Raw genomic sequence first — 13147 nt, 5'->3', positions numbered from 1 at the left:
GAGTCGGTTCTTTCCGGACGTGGAGGATCGGTGTGGCGGTGTTTAAAGGGGCTGCCATTCTCTCACGTTTTGGTCCACCGCAAAGTTGGTAGAGTTTTGGGAGTCCTTCTCGGGGACCATGTCAGAGGTTTTGGGGGTGAGGGTGACTACGAGCCCATGGGTAGCGTTATTTGGGGTTTTTTTTTTTTTAATTTAGAGTGCCCAATTATTTTTTCCAATTAAGGGGCAATTTAGTGTGGCCAATCCACCTACTCTGCACATTTTTGGGTTGTGGGGGCGAAACCCACGCAGACACGGGGAGAATGTGCAAACTCCACACAGACAGTGACCCAGAGCCGGGATCGAACCTGGGACCTCAGCGCCGTGAGGCGGTTGTGCTAACCACTAGGCCACCGTGCTGCCCTATTATTTGGGGTTTTGAAGGATCTGGGAGTGCAGTTGGGTAGAGAGGCTGGGTTGGTGGCCTTTGCCACTCTGAGAGCCCTGAGGTGGATCTTGCTAGAGTGACAGGCTTCAGAGCTGCCCAAAGCAGCAGGGGAGGTGAGTAACCTGGCAGAACCCTTGCAACTAGAGAAGATAAAGTTCACCATTCGAAGGCCGGAGGAGGGTTTCCTCTCCAGGAGGAGGTTGTTCATTTCCTACTTTAAGGGGCCCGATGGTCCGAGCGGCCGTCGGTTTCTGGCCAGTTCCGCCGGCGTGGATTGGACATGGTCCCACACGGCGGGACCTGGCTGGTAGGCCGGCTGGTGCAGTCCTCGGGGGAGGCGCGGGGGGATCCGACCCCGGGGCGTGCCCCCACGGTGGCCTGGCCCGCGATCGGGGCCCACCTATCTGCGGGTGGGCCTGTGCCATGGGGGCACTCCTTCCTTCCGCGCTGGCCTCTGTAGGGCTCCACCATGGCTGGCGCGGAGGAGACACCCACCTGCAACTGTGCTAGAATATGCCGGCCGGTCTGCGCATGCGTGGAACCACGCTGGCGGTTCTGTGCATGTACTAACTCGCGCCGGCCATTTGGCACCAATTGGCGCGGCACCAACCCTACTGGCGCCGGCCTAGCCCCGGAAGTGTGGAGGATTCTGCAACTTCCGGTCGGCCCCACGCCGGAGTGGTTCGTGCCGTTTTTTACACCGGCGTCAGGCCATCGCGGGGATTCGAGAGAATCCCGCTTGGTATGTTTTTGTGTTTTGTATGAAAATAAAAACGCCTCGAATAAAAATATTTGAAAAAATATAGGGGGGCAATTCAGAGGCCACACTCGCCGTCCATGGGATTGTCGGAGTGGATGGAAATGTCCACAATAATTGGGAAACGCCATTCTCGCCAGACAGATTGTGTTTCCTGATTTTCCCCGCCCCCTGTTGCCAATGTCACAGGGTTCACGTCCTTGGTTTACATTACCCCTCACTTAATATTCATTCCTCGCCGATATTCGCAATAGGTTTGGCTAGATGCAAGGTAGTCGAGGGAATCCCTCGAGGTAAGTTTAGGAAGGGGGGGGGAAGAGACACACCCTGGCAATGCCAGGGGTGGGCCATAGTGGGGGCCGCATGGAGCAAGGCGGGGAGAAGAGAGAGTGTGTCGGCTATACTTCTGCGGTGTTGGTGGGGTGCAATGCCAGCGATGAATGCCGAGGTGGGTGTGTCGGTGAGGATTCCTGGGGGGGGGGGGGGGGGGGGGGGGGGGGTTAGGGAGAGCCCCCGAAACCTCCAAGATAGGGTCTGCAGGCCATTAGGCTGCAGTGCTGATTGGGGTGTCCTTTAATGATGGCGCCCCGATCTCAGTGGACCTACTCACTGGCTCTGTGAGGATCCACCACGCCAGAGTGATGGTGCAAACCACGACAACTCATTTTCTTTCTCTCAAAGAGGCTCAATATTTGGAGAGAAAACTGGCCTGTGCAACTGGAGAGTTACACATCAGTTTTTAGTCTGAGCCTGACAAATTCTGGTATGATTCTGCCCATAGAAGCAAGAAATCAGCAATGATATTGGAACATATTTGTTAGGATACTGGACCAGATCCCCAACATTTGTTTGGATAATCGACAAGAACAGCAAACATTTTTTCTTAAATTTGTACAACTGTGAAGAAAGGATACTTCACTCCCAGGAGTGATGACTCTGACCAGCAGGTACCCTTTATTTTAAAAACAAACTTTAATTTAAACACAGAACTAACCACAGTAACATCAAAAAAATAGCTTTACAATTATGAGTTAAACAGCTCTTAAACACAAGGAAACACTTCAACTTACTATTTATACCTGCTACTAACTCCAATTAAATAACCCAATTAAATGTCACTTAGAAATAAAGTGAACAAACAAATTATTTGCTTCGTTATGCAAGAGACTTTTGGAGAGAGACCCTTTCGGGAACAGAACCAGTGCACTTCTGCTCAACCTAGCAGCATTTGGAAAAACTGCTGTTCAACTTAAAGTCCTTTGGTTGCGACATACTCAAATCCTATGGCAAACTGTAAAACCATAGGCAGACCTGATTCCTCCCATCAATTAAGATGTCATTGGACCTGCCTATCTAGGACTAAATACAAACCCTCCAATTATCTGCTCTCCAGGGAAGCTCCAGCAATCATAACAACATCCCATTAGCCCTTTATCTGTAACTAGGTAAGTGGTTTGACTCATTCATGGCCTCACCTTTCACAACTTCTTCATTACAGCTTTAGCAGACAAACAATCTGAATACCTTTATCTACGTTATTGAATAGTATTACTGCAACAAATACATACCTTAACCCAAACCGTTTTTTAAAAAATATTTTATTCAGGCATTTTCATCAAAAATGAACCGAAGCAAAAGTAAAATTATACATTATAAATAATAAAGACCCATTCCCCACCCCCGCACGCTCCCCAACCATGTCGCCTCCTCCCATGCTGCCTTCCCTATTTTAACCCCCTTAACCCCTCCATCCTCTCGCTCTTTTGCTGAAACAGTATTTTGCGGTCATTAACATTGTGATGCACATATCCACTTTTAAAGTGCAAATGGTTCTTTGTGAAATTTGTAACTAAGTTAGCACAATATAAAAGTTTCTTGTAGCTATTCTGTGAGCAGTTTTAAGAAACCGACTCCATTGTATTTTTTGGCAGTGGGAAGATACAATTTTTGAAGAGAGACCTCCAGACCCTTATGATATCTGGGACATTATAACCTGGCCTAAACAGATTTTTCAGAAGTAATACCTCTTCAGAACTGCCATCCTTGTGGGAGAGGTAGTTCAATTTCTCAGACTCCAAACCATGGGCGAGATTCTCCGGACTCACGACGGGTCGGAGAATAGCGGGCGTCGGAAATTTTTACGGCGACGCTGTTCCGACGCCCTCCCGCTATTCTCCGAACCCCGCAAATTGTCGGAGTCGCGTTTCCCGACAAACGCCTCCTTCCCGCCCCTGACACGACCAGAATCGCCACTGAGAGCCCCCCCGCTATTCACCGGCCCGGATGGGCCGAAGTCCCGACGTCATGGCGCCCTGTTTGGACGTCGTGAAAACACACCTGCTTTTTAAATTCGTCAACCAGTCGGCCTGGCTGACGACTGCTTGGAGGAGGTCAGGGCACCACTCTGCGCACCGCTCAGCGCACCGCTCAGCGCACCGCTCGAGTCTGGCCACAACGGGGAAGGCATCCCTGGGAACGGGAGGGGGTCCAGAACGGGGGCGGTGGGGGGGACGGAGGGGGCAGTGGGGGAGACGGGAGGGGGCAGTGGGGGAGACGGAGGGGTCAGTGGGGGAGACGGAGGGGGGCAGTGGGGGAGACGGAGGGGGCAGTGGGGGAGACGGAGGGGGCAGTGGGGGAGACGGAGGGGGCAGTGGGGGAGACGGAGGGGGCAGTGGGGGAGACGGAGGGAGCAGTGGGGGGCGACGGAGGGGGGGGTTAGGTAGAGAGTGAGCCGTCCAACCCCGTAACAAAATGTCTGCCACCATGCCATGGTGTGCAGGTGACGAGGACACGGCCGCTGGTTCCCCTGTGGCTTCCGGCCACAGGCCACTGACGCACCCGTGAGGAGGACATAGTTTACTGGCCGTTGGATGCAGGAAGTGACCAGGGGTTAGGCTGACCGCGTGTCAGCAGCGCGACCAGGCCACCGGGACACACTGGTATCCCATGGCTGGCGGCTGCCGAGGTGTCGACTAACGTCCGTCTAACATGTCCCGTTTCTCCGCCCCCCACCACCCTTCTGTAGGTTAGCACGATGCATGGGAACAGAACGGCTATGTTCTGCGCAGTGGTTGGGGCAGCTCTACTGGATTTGGAGATGCAGCAGCATCCACACCCACAACCCGCAGTGGCTGCAGGGCCAGCTGCAGCAGCAGAGGGAAGGGCCGAGGAGTTGCCAGTCGTCGAGCAGCATGGGGGGGGGGGGGGAGGAGGAGGAGGAGGAGGAAGAGGAAGAGGAGAGAGTGAGGGTGCAGCCACGGCGTCAGAGGCGACGACCAAAGCCGAGGGTTGTACCGTGTCCGGGTCTCTTTCCTAACAATGCCGGACATCACCTGCAGGAGAAGACTCCGGCTGAGTAGGCAGACGGTGATACATATCTGCGAACTCCTGTCGCACCTCGCCCCACGTGGAACGGGGGGAGGACACGCGATCCCGGTAGCCATCAAGGTGACGGTCGCTCTGAACTTCTATGCTACCGGCTCCTTCCAGTCTCCGAGCGGGGACGTCTCTGGGATCTCCCAGTCATCGGTGCACAGGTGCATCCGGGATGTGACCGACGCCCTCTATGCCATCGCCGATCGCTACATCACCTTTCCCGAGGACCGAGCAAGTCAAGACTCACGAGCCCGTGGATTTGCCAGTGTGGCCGGGATACCGAGGGTTCAGGGGTCAATCGACTGTGTTCACGTCCCCATGCGCCCGCCTGCTGTGGACAGGGACGTGTTCACAAACAGGAGGGGGACATACTCCATTAATGTCCAGGTAGCATGCGACCCCCACATGAGGTTCATGAACGTCTGTGCAAGGTTCCCAGGGAGTGTGCATGACTCCTACATACTAGCGCAGTCGTTCATCCCTGCGATGTTTGAGGGACGTGCCCCCCGGCTGAGGGGCTGGTTGCTAGGTGACAGGGGTTATCCGCTGAGGTCTTGGCTGATGACGCCGATACGGAGGCCTCAGACCAATGCGGAAACACGATACAACGAGGCCCATGCAGCAACCAGGGGTGTGGTGGAGCGCTGCCTTGGCCTCCTGAAGATGAGATTCAGGTGCCTGGACCGCTCCGGAGGGGCCCTGCAGTACCAGGCCGACAGGGTCGCTCGCATTGTAGTGGTCTGCTGTGCGCTGCACAACATCGCGATGCAGAGGGGAGATGACCTGTTGCAGGAGGCGGAGGGAGAAGCTAGTGGCAGTGGTGCCAGCACAGAGGAGGAGGAGGAGGAGGAGGAGGAGGAGGACGCTGGCGGAGTGGCTGGGCGCAGCACGCAGACACGACCCAGGTGCTGGTGATGTCCAGGAGGCGGCACGACGGACCCCGGCAAGGACGGCGGGCACGCGACGCCATGGTGGCAGCACGGTTCACGCATCGCATGTGACGTCCCCGATGAACACCAAACCACCACCTGCATCGCTAGTCATGCAGAGGGTCACCACACAACTGCCACCACCAAACCCCCCCCCCCCCCCCCCCTCAGTGTACACTGCTCCACTTCGACATGACGCTTATCACTGGGTCCAGACGGAATGGCACAACATTGATGGCTGTGTCAGCGGATGTGATCAGTGCCATGTGGAATGATGACAGCCCGCTCTGCGAAGAGCTGTGAGCTCAGAATCGTTAGAGAGAGTCTGACCCATGGCAATAGCTGAACCATCCACCTTGGTGGCCGCTGAGTTCGTCACTGACACTCCATCACGTGCCCGCGTGGGCTAGCTGTGGGAGGGGGGTAGGGGCAGGGACTGCACACCCGGCACCGAGGTTTCACCACCCGCCACCCCCAGCGACACTCGGTCACCATCACGATTCCTGTGGCTGTGGAACAATCACACGGTATTACAAGTAAGGTGGAACAGTGTGTTTAATATTAACAATTATTTACAGGTGCCCTAGCCCCTACAACTAAACTGTGCCCTTCACCCGTGCCAACTTACTCAGTGTCTATCTTAGTTGCCTTACGGGCCCTACCACTACGTCTAAGTGAATCCCCAGATGATACAGCAGGAGTGGAGGAGGATTGCTGCGAATCGCCCCCCTCGACTCGTTTCTCCTTGGCCAACCGTTTCCTGGGGCGACCCGGCCTTGATGGGCCAGGCTGCTCTGCGGGCGTCTCGGGTGACATTGTGCCACCCTGCTCTGCCTGCTGCCCACCCGATGCACCAGGGATGGGATGGGGGGAGGCCGAGAATTCCGGGACGTCCCGTGATGGAGTTAATGGGACGGGCCCCGAAACCTCCTCCTCCCTCGGGGAGCCCGGTGGCCCCCGGGCCTCACTTTGGGACAGAGGTGCGAGCGGGGAGGTTCCCCGTCGCACCCACCGACACCTGGCGCTGCCAGTCCTGGAGGCCTGCAACGGTATCCACCAGGATCCGAAGGTTTGCAGAGACGGAGTCCAGGGAGTTAGACATTCCCGCCAGGGACTGTGCGATCTCAACCTGATTGTGCACGACGCCATCCAGCACATGTGTCAGGCGGTTGATGCTCTCGGCGACTGACTGCTGCGACTGGCCAATGACCTGCTGAGACTCGGCCATGGCCCGCAGGGCGCCGGCAATGTCGGTTTGGCTCTGGCACATTGCTGCCTGTGAGAGGGCAACCCTGTCCAGGGCCGAGGATGACGCGTGCACATTAATCCCAACGTCTTGCATAACCTGACCCATTGCCACCACCGCGGATGCCACCCGTGCGGTGTCGGACTGGGCCTCTGCCATGAGCGGCACCACTCCCTGCTCTTGGACGCGGATCGACTCCTCTAACAGCGTCTGCAGAGTCTGGAAGGAAGCCCTCATCCCGTCATTGTTTCCCTGGGTTTCCTGAGGCATCGGCTGTGCGGGTGGGTTGAGAAACTCCAGGAACTCCGAAAACGTCTGGGAGCCAGCTGCATCCTGGGCCTGGTCTGGCCTCCGCGAGTCCATGCCCTCTGTTGCTCCGACCTCCACCTGCTGTACCTGCTCATCTGTGATGTGCCAACCAGACTGTGCCCCAGGAGACTCATCACTAAATAGGCCCGCCGGGGTGTGTATCTCTGGGATGATGGAAGTGGTGGGAGAAAGCAGTGCCGCAAGCCCGACGCTCTCAATGGTTAGGTCCTCGTCCAGGGTGTGGGGCCGCTCAGCGACAGGAGGGTTGTCCCTGGCCATTTCTGGTGGTGGTGGTGGACCTCGAACCCTCTGTGCGTCCTGGTCCGCAGATTGGGTTGGGGCAGATAGGGCTGCCCGCTGATCGGGCACCTTCTGTTGTGAGGCCCCGGGTGAGGTGGCGGCAGATTCGTGTCTCCGTCTGCAGCCAGACGGCCCTGGTCGTTCGGCATCACGTCCTAGGGAAGAGAATGAGACGGGTTATTTCGATTTGCTCGGCAGGCCGCTGGACGGTCCCAGTGGGCAGGGTGTGTGAAGGGACAGAGGATGGGGAGGTTGTCCCAGTGGGCAGGGTGTGTGAAGGGACAGAGGGTGGGGGGGGGGGGGGGGGGGGGTGTTTGTCAGGGAGGGTTGTCTCACTTGCTGCAGTTCCGCCAACCTCGCATTGCGCGATATCGCGGGTGGCAGACCCCCCAACAAGGTCCAGTGCCCTCTGTTCAAAGGTGCTGAGGGGGTGCATGTTGGGCGAACCCCCTCCAGTCTTGTGCCGCTCACGGTGGTTATGACCGGCCTTGGCCTGTTGGGGGAGGAAACATAGGTAGATCATTACAAAACGGTAGGTCTCAGAAGTCCGTTCTGATACTGGCACAGTTTGGGGGGGGGGCAAGTTGTCATCAGATGATTGCATCTCTCCTCGGGGCCAGAGCGCTGGGTCTGTGACAACTTTGTGAACCACCCTCAAATAACTCTGCCCCAATCCCTCTCCCCCCCCCCCCGGGCAGTTAAGGGGGAGGGATGGTTGTGACTAGGGGGCACCCTCATGGCACTTACCCTGGCAGACCTGGTGAGGTCATGTAGCTTCTTTCGGCACTGCTCTGCTGAGCGAGGGGTCTGCCCCACAGCACTGACGGCAGCAGCCACGTCACGCCAGGCCTGGCGTACCGCGCTGGCAGGTTGGCGATGCCCTCTCCGCGGGCGGATGATGCCCCTCCTCTGCTCCACGGCATCGAGCAGCGCCTCGACGTCTGCATCAATAAAGCGAGGTGCAGCTCGCCTAGGCTCCGACATCCTGCCCGACAGATTCTGTGGTCGCCCGCGCCTTTTTACGGCGTCGGGCGGCGTCACATGGGCGGGTTCGTGTCGTCGTCGCGTTCCGTCGTCATCACGCACGTAATTGACGCGGCCGCGCTGCTAGCCCATTTCCAGGAAGTGAATCGGTCGGGAAATGAAGCCTTCGCGACCGTCGTAAAACGGTCCCGATTTTTACGACCGTTTGCCGACTTTCCGCGGGTGCGGAGAATTTCGCCCTAAGTGCGTGAAGTAGCTGCTTTGAACGCAAGTGAGGGTGATTGTTGAGGGAGTGTGCCATATCCCGCACAGGACTTATGGGGTGGTGATGAGATCTACCATGCGGAATTAGTGAAGTCTTACGACACTAAAACTCAGTAGAAATTGGAGTTAAACTTCTCGGATGCAAACAAGAATCTTTATTGCCTCTATTTGATTGCAATTGAGAGAAACTTAAATCTATTCTCAATAAAGTCCGGCTAGCAAAAGGACTTAAAGAGAAGTAACTTAGAAACAATTTAACTTTAAAAATAATACTGAAATGGTTTCTTCCTTACAGCAAAACAGCTTGCATCTACTTCAAGAGTTAGAGTGGAAAAATGAAAATATGAAAATAAGGATAGCGAATAGTTAGATCAAAGTATAGAATGATCCTGGATAAAGATGGCCGTACGGACCACCATGTTTAAAGGAAATTTTATCAGTCTTGAGCCATCTATCTACACCTCTATGTCGTCCTAATTGGTTTGGGTTAGAATCAAATACATTTGATTTGATGGTTAGCTGTCAATCCTTAATGTGCAACATAAATTCTGAATGTTTCATGTTTGACTATTTGTGCATGTTATTATCAAGACTGGTTTCTACTGATTTTCTGCTGACTTTGCTTTATCCACATTATGAACAATGGTGTCTTCATGTAGTTATGGTGCCTGCTTCGTCCTTGATCTGATTACTGATACAGCTCATTTCTCAATGTCAAACTGTCTTTGAAAATAGGTTTATTAGAACAGTAGCTTTTTCACCTTGCTGAGTGAGAATCTTGTTTTTATCTCCAATTAGTTCATGCATGTGTCAGGCTTTTTGTGTCCCTGTTGAAGCTGTGTTTTGTCAGGTTATGAGTGCTGAAATCCTCATTTTAAGATGGGTATTAAAACTGGGGCTTAATATTTACACTAAATAGCCTTCTTTTACTGATCAGATTTATCAGGAAATAGTGGATTACTATGGTGGTGCTGTGGTTAGCACTGCAGCCTCAGGGCGCTGAGGTCCCAGGTTCGATCACGGCCCCGGTTCACTATCTGTGTGGAGTTTGCACATTTTCTCCATGTTTGCGCCCCCCCCCCCCCCCCCCCCCCCCCCCCCCCCCCCGCCACAACCCAAAAAGATGTGCAGGGCAGGTGAATTGGCCATATCTTTTTATTAAAACAGTAAAAAAATATATACAAGGCCAAACGGTACAAACACTAATTTTGTGCTGGAGAAACAGGGTGCCCCTCAGTACCAATGTACGGGGAGGGCGGGGTGTATACTCTGATTATTAAAACTGTTCACAACACATTTTGGCCATGCTAAATTGCTCCTTAATTGGAAAAGAAAAGAATTGGGTACTCTAAATTTATCTAAAAAAAAACCCAAAGTTCTTTATTCTTACTCGGTCTGGACTTGCCGCATCATTATTTAAGAGTGCTCCCAATCTAGGGTGGTCCCTATTAAGGCTAGTGGTTATTATTTAGTTCATAATCTATAAATCACCTGAAAAACATCAAGAGAAGGAAACTTTTCCCATTCGTAAACTGTGAACCTCTGCAACTCAAAGCCAAAATATCATATAAACGACAATTTTCCCTCTTCTCTTCACCTCTCCAGATCTTGTACTCACACCACTTCCATACAAGATATATGGTTGTGTGTGATTAAGAGGAATGACATGCAGTTTGTAGGCATCTCAAGGGGCTCCAGCTCGTGACGAATTTGGTTGACGACCAAGAAATGAGCTTACACAATAACAGGTAGATCACCTTGTAATACTTTGGTCTAATCCCTTCTACTGGCAATGTCCTCTGTTCCATCACAACCCAGTTAAGTAGAAACGTTCCAGCTGAGAGAAGCTATATTGATTGCTGAAATACATCATGCTATCAAGATTTCCCCAGGCAAATTGAATTTTATCTATTCCATTGCACAGTGAGTTGAGTAGCTTTTAGGTGAAGTGAGGTTCGAGGGCAGGGGATTATTCGACCAGGGAGCACAAATGTAATTAAGTTCCCATTTTGGAGTGATACATTCTGTTCTTTATATTTCCATTATAAGCTTCTAGGCCCACATTTATCATAGAAATTGGCTCTGTATACTGGCCACACGGTAACTAACCAATAGTGGAGTGAGGTAAGAGTTTGATTACTGTACCCTTGCTAAGTTTACATCGACAGCTTCCATGATAAACGTGGTCATAAGATGCTACAATGGAAAAAATGGACAAGAATGCATGCAAAGCAGTTTCTATTTTTTTTTTTTTAAACGGCAGCATATAGATTTACTTCTAACTAATTTTCCACTATCCTGTCACGGCACTGATCCAGATAGAGGGATGGCTTCATTGGTGCCTACTATTGTGTTCAAGTAACCATTTTTCACGTGGGAGTCAAGGGTGGTGGAGCATAGCTTAGCCAACTCGACACAGCCCTTTGACCAAGAGCTCACTCAGTCCTTTGATCAACATTCATTTAAATACATGAATAGGATGGGAATAGAGGGATACGGACCCCGGAGGTGTAGAAGATTTTAGTTTAGACGGGCAGCATGGTCGGCGGCGGCTTGGAGGGCCGAAGGGCCTGTTCCTGTGCTGTACTTTTCTTGGTTCTTTTTTCTTTATTTACACTCGATGCTTTCCAGAAAATTCTAGAATCACTCTGCAGGTGAGGCAGCAGCTGTGAAGAGGGAAAGTGAGATGATGCATCTGCTCATTGACCTTTTAATTCTCCACAGGTGCTGCCTGGCCCATGAAGAGTTTCCAGCTTTTTCTGTTCTTGTTCCAGATTTCGGGTATCTCCAGTATTTTGTTTTCGTTCTAGATACTTTCCATGCGGCTGAATTTTGCTCGCCTTTAGGCGATGGACACGGAGGTCAACCAAAACCACTGGGGCCAATTGCAGCCGCTGCAGATAATCACCTCACCAGAAATCAAATTTGGGACCTTTCCGACCTCCAAACAAAATTCTATTTGCTCCAGTGCACATACAGCCCAATAATTATCGCCTTCTGTTAGTGAAATGGCAGATACACCAAAAAGAAAAACTGTGAAATAGAAAGAACATTTCTGAACCAATTGATTTAATAAACTAAAAACGACCAGACAAATATGTTCCCCAACAGGTCTTTGGTGTTCACGTTCCATATTGCATTTAAAAGTGGTGTTTTGTTAGCAAAAAGCTCGCTTTTAAAAACGTTACACATTGTACAATTGATAATTGAAGTTGATATCTTTAAATGCCTGATGCTGTTATGGAACTGAAATGGCACACACAAACGCACAGTGCAAATATCATCATTGTTGAAGCACCTTCAGTAGATGTCCTATTTAAATTCAAAGTTTATTACTGCGATAAGAGGCCCAATAGGCGAATGAATTGGCTGACTGTGTAAAAATAAATACAGCGAACGCAACAAGGTCTCCCTTGCAGGTTTGAAGCACGTAGACTTACTGTGGTTTCCCATTGGCTGTGCAAACTAGCTCGAGAGTGTCGCCTTCTCTCGTCAGGCCTTGCGGGTAACTCCGTGTTACCTGCACTTGGGGCTTATCTGGAGAAATAACAGAATGACAATTCAACAATTTATTTGAGATACGTTTCATTTTTCCATTTCCTCTGGGGACTTTCCCATATTTTTCACATTTCCGATAGCAAATGCTCCAGATTGGTGTGGAAAGCAATTTGGGTTTTACCCAACATACTCAGATAGTGATTATATCGACGATGCCCACACAGCTCAAGTTTCATTTAAAAAGAATACATTGGAAGCATTCTTTTTCCAATCAAGGGACAATCTTTCTTCACCCAGATAAAGAAAGGAAAACCCTGAGAGGGGAACACCGGGATTAGCCAATAAACATCAGACAAGGTCTAGCAACGTCCATCTTTGCAAAAAGGATACCAGGGGCAATAGCCTCATTAGAAACATACACTGGGCGGGATTCTCCCAACGGGAGACTAAGTGCCGACGCCGGAGTGAAAACCGGAGTGTTTCACTCCGGCGTCGGAGGCCGCTCCTCGCCCCCTATTCTCCCACTCCCGGGGGGCTAGGAGCAGTGCCGAGTCATTTACGCACGCCGGGCCTTGGCACCGCGTAAATGACATCACCCGCGCATGCGCAGGTTGGCCAGCGACAACCCGCGCATGCGCGGTTGCCCTCCTCCCAGTGGCCGCCCCGCAAGAAATGTCGGAGTGATCTTGCGGGGCGGCGGAGGAAAGGAGTGCATCTTTCAGAGAGGCCGGCCCGCCGATCGGTTGGCACCGATCGTGCTCGACCCCCCCCCCCCCCCAGGCCACCCCCGCAGCGTTCCCGCGCTGTTCACGCCGGCAGCGACCAGGTGTGGTTGGCGCTGGCGTGAAGACGTCGTATTGGGCAGGCTGCTCGGCCCATCCGGACCGGAGAATCGGCGCTCGCCCATTACAAACGGCAAGCGCCGATTCTCCGAGTGGCCAGCCGTAAATCTCGGCTCACCGGTTTGGTGGGGTGGGGGGGGCGGGGGAGAGAATCGCATGCGGGGGCTGCGAGGCGGGACTCGCCCGGCGCCCCCGCGATTCTCCCACCTGGCCTGG

At 52.7% G+C, this 13147-nt stretch overlaps 1 protein-coding gene across 5 annotated transcripts in view; it reads right to left on the bottom strand.

Annotated features, from left to right (window-relative positions):
* Positions 1-13147, bottom strand: part of LOC119953880 (cell adhesion molecule 1-like) — a 427713-nt gene that overhangs the window by 63167 nt on the left and 351399 nt on the right. For all 5 annotated transcript variants that reach the window (XM_038778495.1, XM_038778497.1, XM_038778498.1 and 2 more), the window contains one exon: positions 12032-12128. In XM_038778495.1, the coding sequence (XP_038634423.1) occupies positions 12032-12128 (97 nt within the window). The remainder of the gene's footprint in view (positions 1-12031; positions 12129-13147) is intronic.

Source organism: Scyliorhinus canicula, chromosome 19 (assembly GCF_902713615.1).
Source record: "Scyliorhinus canicula chromosome 19, sScyCan1.1, whole genome shotgun sequence".
NCBI classification, from domain to species: Eukaryota; Metazoa; Chordata; class Chondrichthyes; order Carcharhiniformes; family Scyliorhinidae; genus Scyliorhinus; species Scyliorhinus canicula.
The sequence above is the reverse complement of the archived record's forward strand: the minus strand, read 5'-3'. Positions and strand labels throughout refer to the sequence as shown.